Source organism: Carassius gibelio, chromosome B8 (assembly GCF_023724105.1).
Source record: "Carassius gibelio isolate Cgi1373 ecotype wild population from Czech Republic chromosome B8, carGib1.2-hapl.c, whole genome shotgun sequence".
NCBI lineage: Eukaryota > Metazoa > Chordata > Actinopteri > Cypriniformes > Cyprinidae > Carassius > Carassius gibelio.
Genome location: NC_068403.1, coordinates 15,326,158 through 15,344,946, shown reverse-complemented (window position 1 = coordinate 15,344,946; position 18,789 = coordinate 15,326,158). Strand labels below are relative to the sequence as shown.

General features: G+C 35.6%; 2 protein-coding genes across 3 annotated transcripts; both read left to right on the top strand.

Annotated features, from left to right (window-relative positions):
* Positions 1-1,149: 1,149 nt before the first annotated feature.
* On the top strand, positions 1,150-9,649 carry LOC127964096 (leiomodin-1-like). Its single transcript, XM_052564263.1, has 3 exons — positions 1,150-1,608; positions 3,575-5,278; positions 7,565-9,649. Exons 1-3 carry the CDS (start codon positions 1,348-1,350, stop codon positions 7,589-7,591), a joined length of 1,992 nt encoding a protein of 663 aa, XP_052420223.1. The 5' UTR covers positions 1,150-1,347; the 3' UTR covers positions 7,592-9,649.
* Positions 9,650-10,149: 500 nt separating this feature from the next.
* Positions 10,150-14,177, top strand: LOC127963816 (CMRF35-like molecule 1). Of its 2 annotated transcripts, none has more exons than XM_052563885.1 (7): positions 10,150-10,390; positions 10,734-11,069; positions 11,181-11,258; positions 11,404-11,484; positions 11,733-11,837; positions 12,073-12,128; positions 12,345-14,177. In XM_052563885.1, exons 1-7 carry the CDS (start codon positions 10,354-10,356, stop codon positions 12,504-12,506), a joined length of 855 nt encoding a protein of 284 aa, XP_052419845.1. In that variant the 5' UTR covers positions 10,150-10,353; the 3' UTR covers positions 12,507-14,177. The 2 variants fall into 2 exon arrangements, with proteins under 2 accessions (XP_052419845.1, XP_052419844.1); XM_052563884.1 differs by having other exon boundaries at positions 11,178-11,258; positions 12,345-14,174.
* The last annotated feature ends 4,612 nt before the right edge of the window (positions 14,178-18,789 follow it).

The window sequence follows — 18,789 nt, the reverse complement described above, 5'->3', positions numbered from 1 at the left end:
ATTTAAGGAGCAATGTTTTTTTCATGTGTCTGAGTGGATTTTCCACTTTTTTTTTTTAGTGTCTTTGCAATCCGGTTATCTCAGATTTATTTATTTTATTCTACTTTGCTGTTGTAAAGATAGTTATTACGTCTTAATATTCAACAATAGAATTATAATTCATTGTTTCCACTTAAAGTATTAATGATTGACCTAAAATACGTTTAGTTAACTTGGATATTAAAGATATCTCAAATATAATCTAAAAAGTCAATTGTGATAACTAATAGCAGAAACATTTACAGCGGTAAATTCGGACTATTCTGTCAATACATACAGTGTTCACATCATTTTTTACAGGCTATGGTTCACACTTCCAGAGACTTCACCGTCACATAAAATAAAAATAAAACCCCAAACTCTCGCTCAGATCGACGTCACGTGACTCTTGACTGAGTCCAGTATGAAGTTAGCATCATACTGATTCTTTTGATTCGTCGCTTCTTTGAGAATGTCTTGTGTCTTAAAAAATAATTTTAATTAGACTACTTGTTGTTTTCGCGCTGTTTGTGAAAACGTCGAATAATAATATCTATACAGTAAAATAGCTTCCTTACCAAGTAAAATACTGGTGAAAGCACTGCCATCTAGCGGTGATTCATACGCATGTCATTTCATCTGGCAGCAAAAGCCCATTCCTCCAAAAACAAACCAAACAAAACACATTTTCTCCATTGCTAACACTCTAGAACTGATTCAATTTGCATAACTTTCAAAACGGTTCATGTAATTCTCACACAAAGACCATTTTTGGAGGGAATATATACATATATATAAAACAATTTACATATTTTTTACACATTTTAATTTTGTTCCATGTTTTCTACAAACCACTACACAGACAATAAAAGGTTCAGGTTCAATCACGTTTTCCTACAGAAAACATTAAGCACATAGCCGCCCTAATATAATAAACCCAAGCCACACAATGAACACTCAATCAACACACATTTTCCCATGTAAAAAGTAGCAAAATTTCGGTCAATGCCTGGTTTAGGGAAAGTGAAAGAAATACGACACAATTCTTACAAACTTTTGAGAAAATAATATTAGGGGACCACTGATGTACGGGGACACTATCTGTCTGACAGATAAACGCTCTCTCGTAATTATTTTGTGCGTGTGCGCAGGCTGCACGCGGTCACGCAGCCGTGAAGGATCGCGCGGAATTAGTCTTGGCGCTCGAGCTTGTGCTGGAGCCCGAGATCGGCACCCCTTAAGATCATAGATACTATTTAGAGTCGGCTGTATTCCCGCAGATATCCAACATTACACTCAGCCTGTCAACATTAAATATATCCAAAGAAAATGTCCAGACTAAAGGTCTCAGAGATTCAGGGGAGCGAGGAGTCGGACACGGAGCTGCTGCTCGAGACGCTCTCTCCGGAGGAGGTGGAGGAGCTCGTGCGGGAGATCGTTTACATCGAGCCAGACCCGAATGTACCGGTGGGACTCATTCAGCGGAACCAGACCGACAAACTGCCATCCAGAGGATATGACAGAGACGCTATGCTGGACTACTGTGAGCGGGAGACCAAGAAACTTATCCGGAGAGAGCTGAGCGCAGAGGTGATACTAATTAATTATTATAATAATTTTATATAATAGTAATAATAATAATAATTATTATTATCTAAAATATTATTATTACTATTTAAATAAAATTTAATTACAATTATATTTATAGTTAAATGTAATTATTATATAATAGTTGTTTTTTTACTTCAGTTCACACAATTATTTTCTTTATGTTTATTGGTAATAATATTAATAATAATAATTATTATTATTACTACTACTACTACTACTACAGTAATGATACATTTCTTATACAGAATAACGCTACAGTATTCTTAATAATTTGACTCGTTTTAAACTTCACTACAGGATGTTTTCAGTGTTTCAGTTCAATTGCATGCAGGGAGATGAAAAGCTGACCTGTGGTCATCTGTAGTTCAGTCTCCAACTGTTGAAGATCTCATATATTTGTGGATCTGTGAACAGTGGCTGGCTGATTAGGCACTGAGATCCCTGTTAATCAGTATGGCTTACATGCCTGGCATTCTGTCATGATCCTATGTATCAACACCCATTTTGCTGCACACACATGGCCCACTAAGGGACCCTAATGGCATATAATGTTGCCATCATCTGTTGGATATGAAGTTTCCTTTGCTTTAGAGTTTGACTGTGCTGCATATTTACAAATCTTTTTGTACTTCCAAGTGTGAACCAAAGCTTTTTTTCAACAACAAATCTCCAAAACATTTCTGACAAGAGAAAGTTATTTCAAAACACATTTAAATTTCTCCAAGTATACATTTTTTTCATGCACTTATGTTTGGAAACAGTATAAACTTATCTTGGGGGAAAATCCTAAGCATGCAGTTGTTTTTTACAGCCTTATGTCTTTAAAAACATTTAGTATCATAGTTAAGTTTATTGTTATCTGGTAGAAACATTCTCTCTTCCTTTTGTTGGTTCAGGGTGATGGTTATCTGTAATTGGCACTCCATTTAAACCATGCAAAACTAACCTTTAACATCAAAGTTGCTGTATTCACTTCTACATCCACCCTAATATGATTTTTAAGAGCATGCCCTTAAAAATTTATATTTTGTAGAGTAACAGCAGAACAGATGGTCTGGTCCTTCTGGGATGGTGTTCCTTGTGATTTTGGAGAGTGATAGTTGTGGTTTATGTGATTAAACAGGTGCTAATGAAGCACTAGCAATGTGAGACTTACTCAAGGCCCCACATTATACTTTTAAACTATTGAGTCACTGAAGTGTTTGTTTGAAACATGTTCAGAAGGCAACAGAACATACACAATCTCAGAGGAATATCACAAGCTTCTAAGTTCTGTATGCATTAATTTTTTATCAATACAGAATTGTAAATATCATCTTTATGATCTTATTGATATTCTCCTGTGTCATTGTGTTGTCAGAGTGAATATGCTAACTGGATAGTCACTTCCACATGTGTTCAGTAAAACAGCTGTGAGAATAAAATGTATGTTCTGGTCATTTTTCAGTGGTTAAGAGTGATGCATTTCAGCGATTTGTGAATGTGTTTACTTAAAGCTTGGTCTCAGTGAGGCTTTGAAACTGTCAAGGACAGAATTCCTGTCCTGAACGTTCCTCCCTTTGCTGCCTTACAAGGGCACATCTGAGAGTTTTAACACTGTTTCAAACAATAGCTTACAAATCTGCACGGTACGTTCCCTTTTAATGACCACTAAAAATAACTCACTCAGTCCAGCTGGGTCAAGCCACTGGTTCTGTAATTATTCTAGATAAGTTTTGTTTGTTTGATGTCCCCATGGATTTAACGGTGATGTTGATATTTATCATTAATTACACACAAATGAAAGCAAATGGAAACTTATATGGAATGCGAAAGTGGTGATTAAAATGTATAGAGTCAGATAACAATTAGCCGAAATCAGATATTTAAACTATCTAAAGACAAACAGCTTCTCAGATTTAATGTGCTGTGGTGAATTAATAATGTTTTTTTGTGTTTAATGAAGGGAGGGGATGGCAAAAGGAGAGATCGACTCCGCAGGATGAGGAGCAGAGAGTTTTCCAGGTCACCGAGTGACGATCCTCTTGACACGGAGAGCAGAAATACTGAGAGCGAAAAAGATCAGGATAGAGCAAGAGAAATGGAGGATGACTCTAAAAATGTATCTAATGAAGACAAAAAAGGCAAAGAGAAGAGAGGGGAGGAGGAGAAGAGAGAAAAAGAGAGGATAGGTAATAAGACAGAAAGTGGAAAGGAGCTTTCTAGAAAAGATAGAGGAAGCAGCAAAACTCTTGACCTCATATCTAAACTGCAAGAGAAAAAAGATGATACAAAAGAAAGAGGGAGAAAGGAGGGGAAAAAAATCAGTGAAAACTCCAAAATACGAGGGTTGGTCTCCAAACTACAAGAAACAGAAGATCGAAAAGTAAAAGACAATAGGGCAGATGTCAAGAAACAATATGAAAGCAGAAATAAAACCATAGAAGATCCAAAGAACAACAGAGCAGAAGGAAGAGTAAACATTAAAGATGGAGGAACAGAGGGAAAGAAAAGCAGATCTGGAAAAATAGAAGAAATAAGCAGAAGAGAGAGGGTAGAAGAGGATGAGAAACATCACTCACAGAGAGATACAACCAGAGCACAGAAAGAGAGTGAAAAAGAAGAAAACAACAAGGTGAAAATATCTACCATTTCCAGCCATAAAACCTCATTGAACTCTTATAGCACGGATGACCGTTCTGTTACCACTGAGGAGGACGAGTCTTTTAGTGAAGATGTTGACAGTGACACTGGCTCCAGCATGTTTGAGGACCTTGTGGAGCAGGTTCGCAGCGATGACCCTGAACTAACAGAGCTCAACGTCAATAATTCAGACGCCATTAAGAGAGACACCCTGATACAGTTTGCAGAGGGTCTTCGCAGCAACACTCACATCAAAACTTTCTGCCTTGCAAACACAAGAGCGGATGATCATGTTGCATTTGCCATCGCTGGAACCCTACGAGATAACTCCACCCTGACCAGCGTCAACCTCGACTCGAATCATTTGACAGGCAAAGGCATCCTGGCCATCATCAACTCTCTCCAGCACAACAGCACGCTTATGGAGCTGAGGTTTCATAACCAGAGACACATCTGCGGAGGGAAGACGGAAATGGAGATGGCCAGAGTCTTACGGGACAACTCTTCACTGCTGAAGCTGGGGTATCACTTTGAGCTGGCCGGGCCCAGGATGACCATGACGAACATCTTGAGCCGAAACATGGACAGGAAGAGGCAGCAGCGGCTAGAAGCGCAAAAACTCACCAGACAGGAGACTATGTCCAGGCCATGTGACGTTAAGAGCTCACCTGAGAAGAATAAGCTGACAATATCGTCCATCAACACTCATAAGAACGACTCTAAATTTGCTGCCCTCTCAAAATTCACTTCTGCTCAGGAAACTCCAAAAGCTCCTCCCACTAAGTCACCGTCTAGACCCCTCCCATCTGAGGTACCTGGGAAGAAAGAAGGGGCAACAGGAAGTCGACAAGCTCCTCCTCCACCCCCTCCTGGCCCAGCGTTAGATGTTCAGGCCCTGAGGAGGTCGCTGACCCCAATCTCTCAGAAGAAACCAGACGGCAGTGCAGCTGTCCGACAGACGGACAGGAGCTCCAGAGATCAGCTACTGGACTCTATCAGAAACTGCAGTATGAATGCTCTCAAAAAGGTGACACGGACATCACATTTCATTTCTACACATGCCAGTACATGACCAAACATTTAAACACCACCATCTCAATAAGAAGATGTGAAGGCTTCTTTCTACAGCATTATATTCCTAAGATATTTTAATGCAAGTTAAACTTTTATAATGTTTGGCCCTCTACACTCTGTGAACCCAAAATGCTGTATTTACTTAATTAAGTAATATTGACTAAACATTACTTAAAACTTTTAAAAGTAATTAAAAGTTTTGGGCATATAAATCAGAATGCAAGTTCATCTAATTTGTTTTCCTACAAAATATGTAGGAAAATATGTCTAACAACTTAAACTTAAGATTTCAAGTGTAGTTAACTCAAAATCGTAATTTATTAAAACAGCTTAAAACAGCTTGGTCTTTATTTAATGTGTTTGGCCGTTCAAGCAGTTCTGCCTTGCAACAAGAGAACTAGTGCAGATTGGCAATTGCAAAAAGCGCGTCATCTCTCTTCATTTTGTATATAAAAAAAAAACAAAAAAGATCTGTTTGTTTTTTTGTTTTGTTTTTTTATTCAATTTAACTGAGTAAAGAGTGTCCTAAAACTTACTTCAAACTGGTTTGAAGTAAGTTTTAGGACACTCTTTACTCAGTTAAATTGAAGGAACAAGTTTACTCGATCAGTGGAGTCGAGTCAACTTATTAGGGTTTTCAGTGTAGCAGTTTGAGACCGTTAAAAATCCTCTCCCATGGCCTCATGGGATATTAAAGTGTCAACTGGATCAACACTTTAGTATCGCGCAGTAAGTAGTAGATCACATAGGTACTTTTTACATTCTGAATTCTACAAATATTACTCCTTTAACATACCGTTTTTCTAGGGAATATTGCGAATTTGGATGCAGTCTCGGTTTACTGTGTGCGTACTTGTGAGTGAAATAATTTATACTGACAAATCATGACTCATCATTAAGTTTTGTACTACAATTTATCTTAAACTTACAAAAAAACAGGAACAACTGGAATTACATGTATACAAAAATCATATAGCCTTAAATTAATACTTTTAAAAATAACAGAGATACAAGTATGTACAGTTGGCTTAGTCTGTAATTTAAGTGTGAGTTATTTGTTGTGTTTAAAGTGGTTTGAAGATGACACACTTGCACTTGGTATTGCTCGAGAGTCTTCTGTAGAGAACGTCTAATGTTGACAGAGACTGAAAGTGATATGGAGATTATTAATACAAATTAATAACCTCATGCACACAGTCGCATATTTACAGTTCAACTTCAGTTGCATTAGATCAAGGTTTAAAGCACTGTTCAAAGTTAGTATAGGGACCAATTCTTACTATTAACTAGGTAGCACTTTATTTTACATTCCTGTTCCTCATGTACATACTATGTACTTATTATAGTAATTACAATAACTATGTAATAACTAGGTACTAACCCTGAACCTACCCCTAACCCTACCCCTTGTATTTACCTTGTGTTACCAGCACTTTCTGAGATAAATACACTGTAAGTATACTATAAGTACATGTTAGTACACGTACTGTAAAATAAAGTGCAACCATTAACTATATATTAGTATGCCTATTATTAACATATTGGCTGTTTATTAAAGTACATATTCTGCATGACCAGCAAATTAGTTTTTTGAGGCGATTGTTGTAGTTTGTAAGTATGTATATAAATAATGGTTTGTTAATAGTGAGAATTGGACCTTAAAATAAAGTGTGTGACATGTTGTGACTTAGGAAGAAATTTTATGTCAGATGTTCCCATGCACATACAGTACAAGCATTAATAATCCCCACAATTACTGTTGATGAGACTCACTGTTTAAATTTTTTATTTGGATCTACTTTTCTGCATGTATGATTGTGGTTTGAGGCACCGGTGTGCACAGGGATACAGAACATGACCAAAAAGGTGGTTTTTTGTGCTGTTGTTTTTGTTTTTACAAATGGTTGTTCTCCAGAGTTTTGCCATTTTAAATAATTCATGGTAAATTTTTCTTGTTCATTGTGGTAACAAACCTGATGCCACACACCTCCTGAGATGCTTTTCTATGTGTACAGATATGAAGTGACATGGTGCATATATGACATTTATTACAAAATATTTTTAATATTGAAATTAAAAATATAAATGATCAAAGAAGACTATATGGGTACAGTAAATAGATGGCTTGAAAAATGGATTTTCACTCTTATTTTTACATTCTAACAAAATTACGTTATCTTGTATCATATAATATTTTAATATTATAAATGCTTAATCTTCATGTCAATCTTCCTCTCAGGTTGAGATCCCTAAGCGGTTGAGATAGCATCTGTCCAGTGTATGTGCTTCTACCTTCAAATTCCCCAGCAGTCCTCCAGAGCCCCATCGGACTCACTGAATCCTCAAGATGAGATTCTTCCATAACTGGCTTAGACGCTCCGAAATACAGCCAGTTTGGATTATTTGAAATCTGAACATTTGAGGTGGGAGTGGGACACAGTGTGATTTTTCGAGGACTGATTGCTAAACAGTCAACATTCAAGCTGTGAGGAGCATCTGTTGGGGTTTAAGTTTCCTCAGAGAAATATTTGTCAAATTTATCAGATACATTTTTTGACTAATTGTTCTCAATTTTTAACACTCTTTAACATACTTTATAATATTCTCACATTCTTTTGAAATGTTTTGGATAAATCTCGCTTCCGCAGAAGATCGACATCACTGCCTGTTCAGCTCCGCCCACTGATTCACCCAGTCAGTCATGGCCAAAAGTTTTGGCAGTGACATAAATTTTGTGTTTTGCAAAGTTTGCAGCTTAAGCTGTTGTGGTCTTCATTCACGTTGTTTCTAGATTATTGTGTAGAGTGATCAGATGCATTTTAAATAATTGCTAAAAGCTTAATTGGCCAAAAAAAATTACTTTTCACAAAAAAACGAATTCAATTTTCTAATGACAAGCTAACATTAATTGACTAATATCAGCAGCACTTGTGAATGTGTGAATGAGTACTAATAAACATGTGCAGCCATCATCGCTTCAAATGCATCAAAATGGCCTCACATGCAAGGGAATTGTTAAAAGTATATTTCACATGAAAGGACCATTTACTGGATCATCAAGAACTTCAAGGAGAGAGATTCGACTGCAGTGAAGAAGTCTTCAGGACGTCCCAGTGTCCAGCAAGCACCAGGACGTCTCCTCCTGAGGAGGCAGCTACAGAATCGTGTCTCCAGCAGTCCAGAGCTTGCTCAGGAAGACTGGGACAAAGTTATTTTCTCTGATTTATGTGATCACTATTGCTTAGTCTGTTCTTACAGATAACTTGATATTTATTGTTATTTATGAATTTTTGATCTAAATCACAACAGTGTACATCTATTAGGAATGTGTCAAGCATACAATGTTAGCCGATCATAGCAGAGGGCCTGTACTTAAATCTACAATATGCCATGCCTATTCATACAGTGAGTTCTGATAAGGGTGGTCAAGACAGGAAAGGAAATAGCCTATATTGCTTCTTAATAATGATAAATTATGTAAAAGTCTTAATAACATAATAAGTGGACCTCAGAGAACAGCACAAGATAAAAAACAAAGGCAGTTCATAACCTGTTCAGTTCATATAAAGAATCTCAAAAAAAAATAAATAATAATAATAATGTTATGTTTTTGTTAAATAGTAGGGCATTCAACATAATATTCTGATTATGCATCCCATATTGTGTTCATTTACATGATCTGTTTGGATTTTTCATCTAGAATTCTGAGATTTTGAGCTTCTGCATTAAATTATATACTGTTTAAAAAATGTATTAATCAGGGTTTCATTATAAATGCTATTCATCAAATTGTTCATCAAACAATCCTCCATTTGTACAAATGACAGCTTTGCAGACCATATACCTTCTAGTATTGGGTTTAATAAGATATTGAGCTAAAGGTTCATCATGCATTCTGCAGCATATTTTGTAGTATACAGTAAAGACTGTAGACAACCCACTCCCTCTCACATCTGCAAATGACCAGATCCATAAACAGCATTTCATATTTATCGCTCTTAGCTTTAAAATTAAGATGAGAGCAAGCACACCTGCTTTTAACTGTGATAAATAATTTAGATGTCGCTTGAGAAGTTAGCAAATATGACTCACCCGAGGCCTCTGTGTATGTAATCTTACCTGATGTTGATTAGATGTTTTGACTGTATTGTGTTAGGTTTGATTTCATGAAGCTTGATAACAAATTGCTGAATTAACCACCACAAATGGTTCTGGTATGGATTAAGTTTCATTTAAAAAAAAAAAAAATGGAACAAGGAACAGTTTTGTTGTTTTCCCTTTTATGAGGTTTATTTTGTGGATAAAGAAGACATATCTAACTGCTGTCTCTGTCCCACAGTATCATTTCATTTTTAATTTTAAGGAGCAATTTGTGTGTCCTACCTACAGGTGGCAGAGGGGACAATGGTGCCCAAATGCAAAGCAGAGAGTAGATGGAATATGTAGAGATCATTTTCAAAGTAATTCATTGTCAGTTCTCTGTAGGATAAAATTGGTCTATATGTAGATATTGCGGTAAAGCAAAAATAGCTACGACAAAATAAAATCAGCACATAAAGGAGCATAATTTACGGAAGAGAAACTAAATGACTTGGTAAATGTATTTTAGAGCAGACAAATGTTCACAGAAATGCACAGCCCCTGTTTTTATTGGAAGAAAAATACAGAAGTAGGCTACTGTGAAAAGCTAAAAGTCTGTCTCCCTCTTTTTCTCTCATGGTGTTTTAACAACACTAAACTTGCGAAATCAAATACTTGCAAATACATCAATGATGAAAAGTTGCAACCACTGCTGATCGACTTCATTTCCTTCCTGAGCCAAAGACCATGTCAGGCCCACTGCTAGACAGTCATTGGTTCCTTTTTTGTATGTTAGCCTCTCTCTTTCTTTCTGTCTCTCTTTCTTTCTTAAAAAAGCACTGTTATTCTGGTAACTGTTGGAACAAACAAGTTAGAGTCAGTAAACCAATTTTATCGCTGGGATATCTTGGATATCTTGCTTGAAGAGGATGTGATAAATTAGGGAGAATGAAAGTCCATCTTAAGATTCTCTCTGTTTTTATAGGTAAGTACTTTTTCCCTGCTTGATATATAATCAATAATCGTGTACTGCAGTCGTGTTATGTTAAAACAGGGAATACATGAACTTGGTCACCTCTGAAGTGAACCATCCTAATGATAATATCACTAAAGTGTTTTAAAAACAAACTTCTGTAATAAATCCATAATGTTTTGTGTGTGTGTGTAAACTTATCTTGCCTGACTGATGTGAGCAACTCAGAAAGAATTTAAGACGGTCACTTTGGTAATTAGAGGTTTTAAAGTGTTTCAGTTGTAGTTGTCTGACACCTGTCTGTATACTGTCTATCTGTATAAAATAATGACATTTTTAATTGTGTTTTCTCTAGTTTTGCCCAGTGTGTTGATGACGTCTGGAAATGTTTATGTGAGAACAGTGGGTGAAGGGGTAGACATCAGATGTACATATCCAGATGACCATAAAAATACACCCAAGTACTTTTGCCGTCATCCCTGTAAATCATCCAAGCATGTTTTGATTAAAGCTGCAAAGCCTGATCTGGTCGTCTCAGATGGAAGATACTCTTTGTTTGATAATGTAGGTGTACAGACCTTTACTGTAACCATCAAAAATCTCAGTATGACAGACTCTGGTGTTTATTATTGTGGACTTGATCAATGGTTCACTGACACACTGAATAAAGTTAATCTATCTGTTTATCAAGGTAGGTATTCATGCAAACAGTTTGTGAATATAATGTGTACATTTTTCTTCCCAACTGAATATTTTAGTTTATTATAGTAAAACTCCTCCTTTTCTGTTTTATTCTCAGCAGTTCCTGTGAGCAGATCTACACACACTCCTGAAAACACACATATAACATCCACATGGACAACAACGCTCACCTCGGCAGGTACATCCAGTCAGCAAACTAATGATCAGTTTTACAACAATGCTTTGATTACTTATAATTTAGGAAATTATAATCAGTCTGCTTAGGCCTACTTATATTATATATTATATGTATAATCATATGTTATTCTCTCCTTCTCTCTCAGATAATTCTAGTTCATATGAGCAATTCTCTTCAGCATCGCCAGCTGTCCAATCAAAGGGATCTACACTACTGGGGAACTCTGGTAACAGTTTTTTTTTTTTTTTGCATGTATTTTAAGATGAAATTCTTATTTGTTTGCAACATTGTATAACATAAACATACACATATAACACATACTGATAATAAAAAATAGCATAGCATGAATGCACTGTAAGTCGCATTTGATAAAAGCGTCTGCCAAATGCATAAATGTAAATTGCATATATCTTATTAGAATTTATTATAAAATGTAAAATATTTAATGACTATTCCTTTCACTTTTTATTTCAGCCAGTATTACTGTAGCTTGCGCAGGTCTTCTGGTGCTGCTGGTGTTCGGGGTTCTTGTGGCGTTAGTGTCTCTCTGCAGGAAAAGATCAGATTTAAAGTCCAGATGTAAGACCACACACACATAACACCCAATAATGAATTGACAGTTTCATGAAAGACTCACGAATAATAATAATAAATATAAAAAGCCCTATTGCATCTGTTTTAAAAAATGAAATAGAGGGCTTGTGTGACTGATGGATATTAAGTTTTGAGATCATGTCTTATTTCCTTCGGATCACTATTGACACTTAATTTACTGTGACTGAGTTCTACAGTATATTTATGGCCATTTTTTCAGGTCTGAGACCACCCGTCCCTGAAAATCCAGTTCAAAATTCACCAAATCTCAACCTGGTATAAAAACATCTACTCTTTTTACACAATTTTACCCTAAAAAGTACCAGCATCTAATTACAGTACAAACTGTCTGAACAACATTATAGACATGAATACATTTGCTTTGTTGTAGTAAAGCTAGTTTAGTTTAATATGATTATTGTAAAAATGTTGTATGTACACTGAACTTATGTTTTGGTATGTCAACCCTTATGTCTCTTTCTCTTTCATCAGGTCTCTCAGACTGTAGATAATGGCAGCCACCTCTATGATGAAATTGTAACTGAGTACAGTATGGTTGGTCTGGCTAGATATGGTGATTCTACTGTGGAGCATTGTGATCCTGCACCTCAGAATGATGAGGACACTTTGTATTCATTTATCATGAAATACTGAGGATAAAAGACTAGATCAGCGGCATTCTTTCCCCCGAAAATGTAACTCTTAAAACCCTGTTGACATGAAATGGTGTATATGGTCAGTTTGCTAAAAACAAACAAACAAAAAAAAAAACGTCCTGCTGTCATAAAATCTAATATATATATATATATAAAATATATACAAACAGAATGGGTAATAATATTAACAACAGAATGACTTCGCTAGTTCAAATGATCAAAATCTTCAAAATCCAGTTCTTCCAAATTGATAAGGTAGCAGGTTTTGTGTCATACGTCTGTGCAGGAGACAGTTGCAGATATAGTATTTCCAATAAGTAATGAAACCTGTGCTTAGCAGAAAGATCATGAGGGGGTTTCCAGCATTGAACAAGTCATTTCTTTGCTGCAGTCAAAACTGCTAGACAAAATTTCTGTTCTTTCCCACTTACAGAAAATTTAGAATTATCATTCAACAGTAAAAAAACAGGATATTTGTGAAAATTAATCTTAATAACCTTATATAAAACATCAAGCACATTGTCCTAAATTTTTTGCACATCTGGACAGTCTCATAGCATACAGTATATATCAGTGTGTAGGCAACCCTGTCCACAAAATATGCAATATGGGTGGGGTAATATACACATAACATAATGTATACGTGTGGTTAAATATGCTCTGTGAATAAATTAATGAAAAGTGAATGAATTTGTGATTTGAGTTTGAGTAGAGATGGTGTGTAATATTATTAGACTTTCTTTTGTCTAATGTACTCATACAATCTCTTAAATTAAAGCCTGTTTCTTTTTTTTTTTAAGAATGGCTTGATGACTGCTCATTTTGCAATAAAAATGCTGTTCTAAACAAAGGCTTACCATTTAAATTAGAGAAGTGTTGGGTGTTAGTGGGACTCTGACTGTGTTGTTTTCTTTTAACACTCTGAAATAGCTTAGGTGTGTGGCAATACTGAGGCCTTTCCTCTTCACAGGGTTTTAATAACTGCATCCCTGGAAGAAGTTAAAATTAATCTCAGAATACACAGCTCCTTTAAGACTGATATGGGTTGATTTCAAACGTGTAGTACTGTGCAATATTAAGTTTGACTACATCTGTTTTTTACTGTCACTGTTTCTTGATTTTAACAACATAAAATGAGCTTCTTAAAAAAAGAGAGATTTAAAGTTCAAATTCTTTCATTTGTACCACTGTTTAACTGTCATTGGTTTGTCCATTGTAAGTACAAGTCTCTCTCTCTCTCGGAAGTAAGTTCATCTGCCAACTGCAATGTGAGAAACAGTAAGCAGAAAACTTTCACAGTGCACAGTTTATTTTTTGTTTTATTGTCATAGTTTCTTTATAAATCCTATACGAAGGTGGAGGTGATATCACAGAGAATGAATACTCTTGTGAAGATTCTGTGTCATTTCATAGGTATTTTTTTTTCCATTTCTTTACATTTTCAATTAATTTCCATAATATTCTCTGTTGATTATTTTAGATTTATTTGACATCATAATATGATGACATTTCTCAAGTTTCTAAACTTGAAATTCTGTAAATTATGCGTTTGAAGATTTCTTTCATTGCTCTATTGTTTCTATTTTTTAAATGTCAAAATATATAATTTACAATTCTTACAGTATGTATGTCTCTGTTTAATTCAACTGGTTTGACTGTGTTTTCTCTAGTTTTGTCAAGTGTGATGAAGTCTGAAAATGTTTATGTGAGAACAGTGGGTGAAACGGTGAACATCAGCTGTCCATATCTAGATTTCCATATATACACCCAAGTACTTTTGCCGTCATCCCTGTAAATACGAGCATGTTTTGATTAAAACTGCAAAGTCTGACCAGGTCGTCTCAGATGGAAGATACTCTTTGATTGATAATGTAAGTGGACGGTCTTTTACTTTAACCATCAAACATCTCAGACTCACAGACTCTGGTGTTTATTACTATGGACTTGATCAATGGTTCACTGACACACTGAAGAAAGTTCATCTATCTGTCCATCAAGTTAGGTATTAAAACAGTTTCATCTTCAAGTCATCTTCCCATTTAAATATTTCACAAAAATGTTTTATCCTCACCAGTTCCTGAAAACACACATATAACATCTACATGGACAATAACTCTCACCTTGGCTGGTACAAGTTCATCCATTTAACAAAATAGATGCCCATCAAGACATTTCTCCCTAAATTATTTACAGTGCAGTATGTAATTCTATATCCTTATTATTGGAATAATTTTGACCAGCTGAAAAAAAAGTAGTTTTTTTTCTTGAATAATAATAAATTTTACTCTGTAATAATTTAATAATAATTTTACAAGTAACACTGTGATTCCGTCTTTCCCAGATAATTCTCACTCATATGAACTACTGTACCATCAACAGTCCAAGGTTCCACTCCTCCAGTCATCAGCTCCTCTGGTGACACTTTTTTTTTTTACCCAATTGGTTGTTTATGTTGCTCTATTAGAATACTTACAATAACTGTAATTGATAATTCATTTATTTGCATTTATTGTAGCATTTATTTATTGTATTTGTACTTATTTTTATTCCAGTCAGTGTGATGGTTGTTTGTGCCTTTTGTTGTGTTATTCCTGGTTTTCGGGATCACGGTGGCTTTACTGTGTATCTACAGCAGAAGATCAGATGCAAAGTCCAGATATAAGATCATGAACATCAATGTACTGTTTTACCATGTCATATTCAATCAAGTCTCATATTACTCAGGTCTTAATTTCTTCTAATTCATTCTGACCTTAAATGATAAATTAAATCTAACATTGTTTATATTATTCACATGTTTATGCTTTAAAAACCTTATACCACTGAAGATACAGCTTAAGGTCCACTCAAGATCCACCAGGTATGGAAACCTCTCTGTGTGCCAGCAGGAACATTTTGCACCAAACTTATCTAAAAAATGTTCAAGTATAAAAATGATCATCAATGAATGCTTGAGTAGTTGAACAGTCATTCTGTTTTGCTCTCTGTCAGGCTGTGGACGATGTCTGTACAATGGTAGTGTATAGTTTGGACGACCCACCAAAAGAAGACCGTTCTTGTCTAAACTATTCAACTACAGTATATTACTGCACGTGACTCAGGAGAAGAGTCATTCTGGAATGTGGAACAAATTATTTACTATAACAATTACTCCATATTTAGACCTTATCATAATCTCATCATCATCGTGAGCAGCAGCAGCAGAGGCAGCATCTCTCTTTTTATCTCTATGATAACACGATTTCTGTAATAAGTAAAAAAAAAAAGGATATTGTTTGCAGAGTAACTTTAGCTATCATCCATCAGTCGGATGACCCAATTAACTTTAGTTCATCATTTCCTGTATGGCAGATCAGTCTCTGTGCTGCATTCTATTTTAACACTGTTGCAGAGCATTTGTGGTTGTATGTGGTCAAAGGAAGGAACATTTTGCAATGTCTGTTGCAAACAAAATAAGGAAATGCCCTTTAGCTTTGATGTGTTTGGTTGCTCATAGCCTGTGGCCATTGTTATATCCTATGTTGAATTATTATGAGCTCTAAACTCATGGCCATAGCAAGGGTTGGAAAATTAGTGAGGTCTGGGGTGGAGGGAATGTGCTATAATAACCCCCACAAATACAACTCTCAATACTAACATTTAAGAGACAGAAATCTAGATGTTTGTGAAAGATAATTTTTCTGTTTTAGAGGGATGAACACTGTAAAATTAATGCATCAACATTTGTTAATATTTGTTAACATCTATATGTTAGGGTTGGATCATGTTATCAGTTGTTTATTTCCTCATTTGTATAAAAGTGGATTTAGAAACAAAGTGTCTGCTAAATGACTAAATGTAGCCTAATGTAATGTAATCATGCAATATTACTGTTATAGTTTTCATTAATAATCATTGCTATATAGATGATAACTTTGTCTAGTACTCTTATGAATGTTTTAGCATGATTTGTAAAAATTGTACTAATGACACAGCATATATTTCTGAGTGTTTGGGTAGGCTATTTAATTTCATTATGTAACCTGCTTGTTCCACAAATCTAGTATTTTGGCAATGTTGATAATGTTTCTGACAGATATTATCATATGAAAGCAGATTATACTAATAATTAATGCAAAAGACATGATGCACACTTGCGTATCCAAGTTCACATGCATGAAACCCATTCCACATGCTCAAAAATAATAATAATAATAATAACAAAAACCAATTCACGTACACAAAATAAGAATAAGTATTCATACGTTTCACAAATGCAAAACCCAGTTCACTTTGGTGACATGGTTGGTTGACTTAGTTTTGTAGTGGCCACAACATTTTAATTTGTGGGAACATCGTATTAACTGGTGGTAACATGTTGTGGCCACAAGATCATTTTGTCGAGGTAACGACATTATGTCATGGCCTCAAGGTGGCCTACAGTATATTGAGAGAATCCATTTCTCATAAACAAACCATTTTAAATGGCTAAAAAACGTTTTAAGGGATGGGTGGCAACCCTATAGTTAACTGAAATTAAACGATCAACTGCACAAACCTCTGATCACTGCCAGGGAAGCTTCTTCCCCCAGGCCATCAGGATCCTAAACTCAAACTCAGTCTCTTAACCTATACATGACTTAATTATCAGTAAGATACTTACTGAATATACTGACATTGACACTTGCGAACAGCAATTTCTATAATTATATAATTATATAATTATTTATTTACTTTTTTATCTCTATTGCTGCAATGTAAATACCCTGTACAACCTGTTTGCACATTCTCCACTTGAACATTCCTGCTCAACTTAATATTTATTAAGTGTAGAGTATGCTGTCCTGCCCATTTTATTTTACAAGTTTTTTATTTTATTATTTTATTTTATTTTATTCTTAGCTTTTTCCATATTTTATTTTTTTTTTATAATTTTTCTTGTGTTTGTATTCTTTAATAATTGAACCGTTCATGGAGCGGACCTGTCTTATACATTTCACTGCTGGTGATAAACTCTCCATATAACTATGTACGTGACAAATAAAAATCTTGAATGTAGCCTATTCTTATTATGTGCATGTGAATAGTTCTTTTGTGAATATGTATTTTTTTGTGCACATGAATTGGGTTTCATGCATGTGAATTGGGATACGCATGTGCATCGTGTCTTTTGTGTGAATTATTATTGAGTCTAATATGCTTGCTGGTCATATAATTAGAATATCATCAAAAGGTTGATTTATTTCACCAATTCCATTCAAAAAGTGAAACTAGTATAGTTCATTACACACAGACTGATATATTTCAAATGTTTACTTCTTTTACTTTTGATGATTATAACTGGCAACAAAGGAAAATCCCAAATTCAGTATCTCAGAAAATTAGAATATAACTTAAGATAAATACAAAGAAAGGATTTTTAGAAATCTTGGCCAAATGAAAAGTATGAACATGAAAAGTATGAGCATCTACTGCACTCAATACTTAGTTGGGACTCCTTTTGCCTGAATTACTGCAGCAATGTGGCGTGGCATGGAGTCGATCAGTCTGTGGCACTGCTCATGTTTTATGAGAGCCCAGGTTAATCTGATAGTGTCCTTCAGCCCTTCTGCATTATTGGGTCTGGCATAACGCATCTTCCTCTTCACAATACCCCATAGATTTTCTATGGGGTTAGGGTCAGTCAAGTTTGCTGGCCAATTAAGAACAGGGATAGTCCTTAAACCAGGTACTGGTAGCTTTGGCACTGTGTGCAGGTGCCAAGTCCTGTTGGAAAATATAATCTGCATCTCCATAAACTTTATCAGCAGCAGGAAGCATGAAGTTCTCTAAAACTTCCTGGTATACGGCTGCATTGACCTTGGACCTCAGAAAACACAGTGGACCAACATCAGCAGATGACATGGCACCCCAAGCCATCACTGATTGTGGAAACTTTACACTGGACCTCAAGCAACGTGGATTGTGTGCCTCTCTTCCTCCAGACTCTGGGACCCTGATTTCCAAAGAAAATGCAAAATTCACTTTCATAAGAGAACATAACTTTGGACTACTCAGCAGCAGTCCAGTCCTTTTCGTCTTTAGATGCTTCTGACACTGTCTGTTGTTCAAGAGTGGCTTGACACAAGGAATGCGACAGCTGAAACCCATGTCTTGCATACGTCTATGCATAGTGGTTTTTGAAACACTGACTCCAGTTGCAGTCCACTCTTTGTGAATCTCCCCCAAATTTTTGAATGGGTTTTGTTTCACAATCCAGGGTGCGGTTATCCCTATTGCTTGTACACTTTTTTCTACCACAT

What these genes read in the sequence shown, in the direction of transcription:
- LOC127964096 (XM_052564263.1), top strand. Translation starts at nt 1,348, where the DNA reads ATGTCCAGACTAAAGGTCTCAGAGATTCAGGGGAGCGAGGAGTCGGAC. An exon ending in GGAGAGAGCTGAGCGCAGAG is followed by an intron (nt 1,609 to 3,574) that starts GTGATACTAATT and finishes TGTTTAATGAAG; the next exon opens with GGAGGGGATGGCAAAAGGAG. An exon ending in GTATGAATGCTCTCAAAAAG is followed by an intron (nt 5,279 to 7,564) that starts GTGACACGGACA and finishes TCTTCCTCTCAG; the next exon opens with GTTGAGATCCCTAAGCGGTT.
- LOC127963816 (XM_052563884.1), top strand. Translation starts at nt 10,354, where the DNA reads ATGAAAGTCCATCTTAAGATTCTCTCTGTTTTTATAG. An exon ending in TAATCTATCTGTTTATCAAG is followed by an intron (nt 11,070 to 11,177) that starts GTAGGTATTCAT and finishes TTTTATTCTCAG; the next exon opens with CAGTTCCTGTGAGCAGATCT. An exon ending in AACAACGCTCACCTCGGCAG is followed by an intron (nt 11,259 to 11,403) that starts GTACATCCAGTC and finishes CTTCTCTCTCAG; the next exon opens with ATAATTCTAGTTCATATGAG.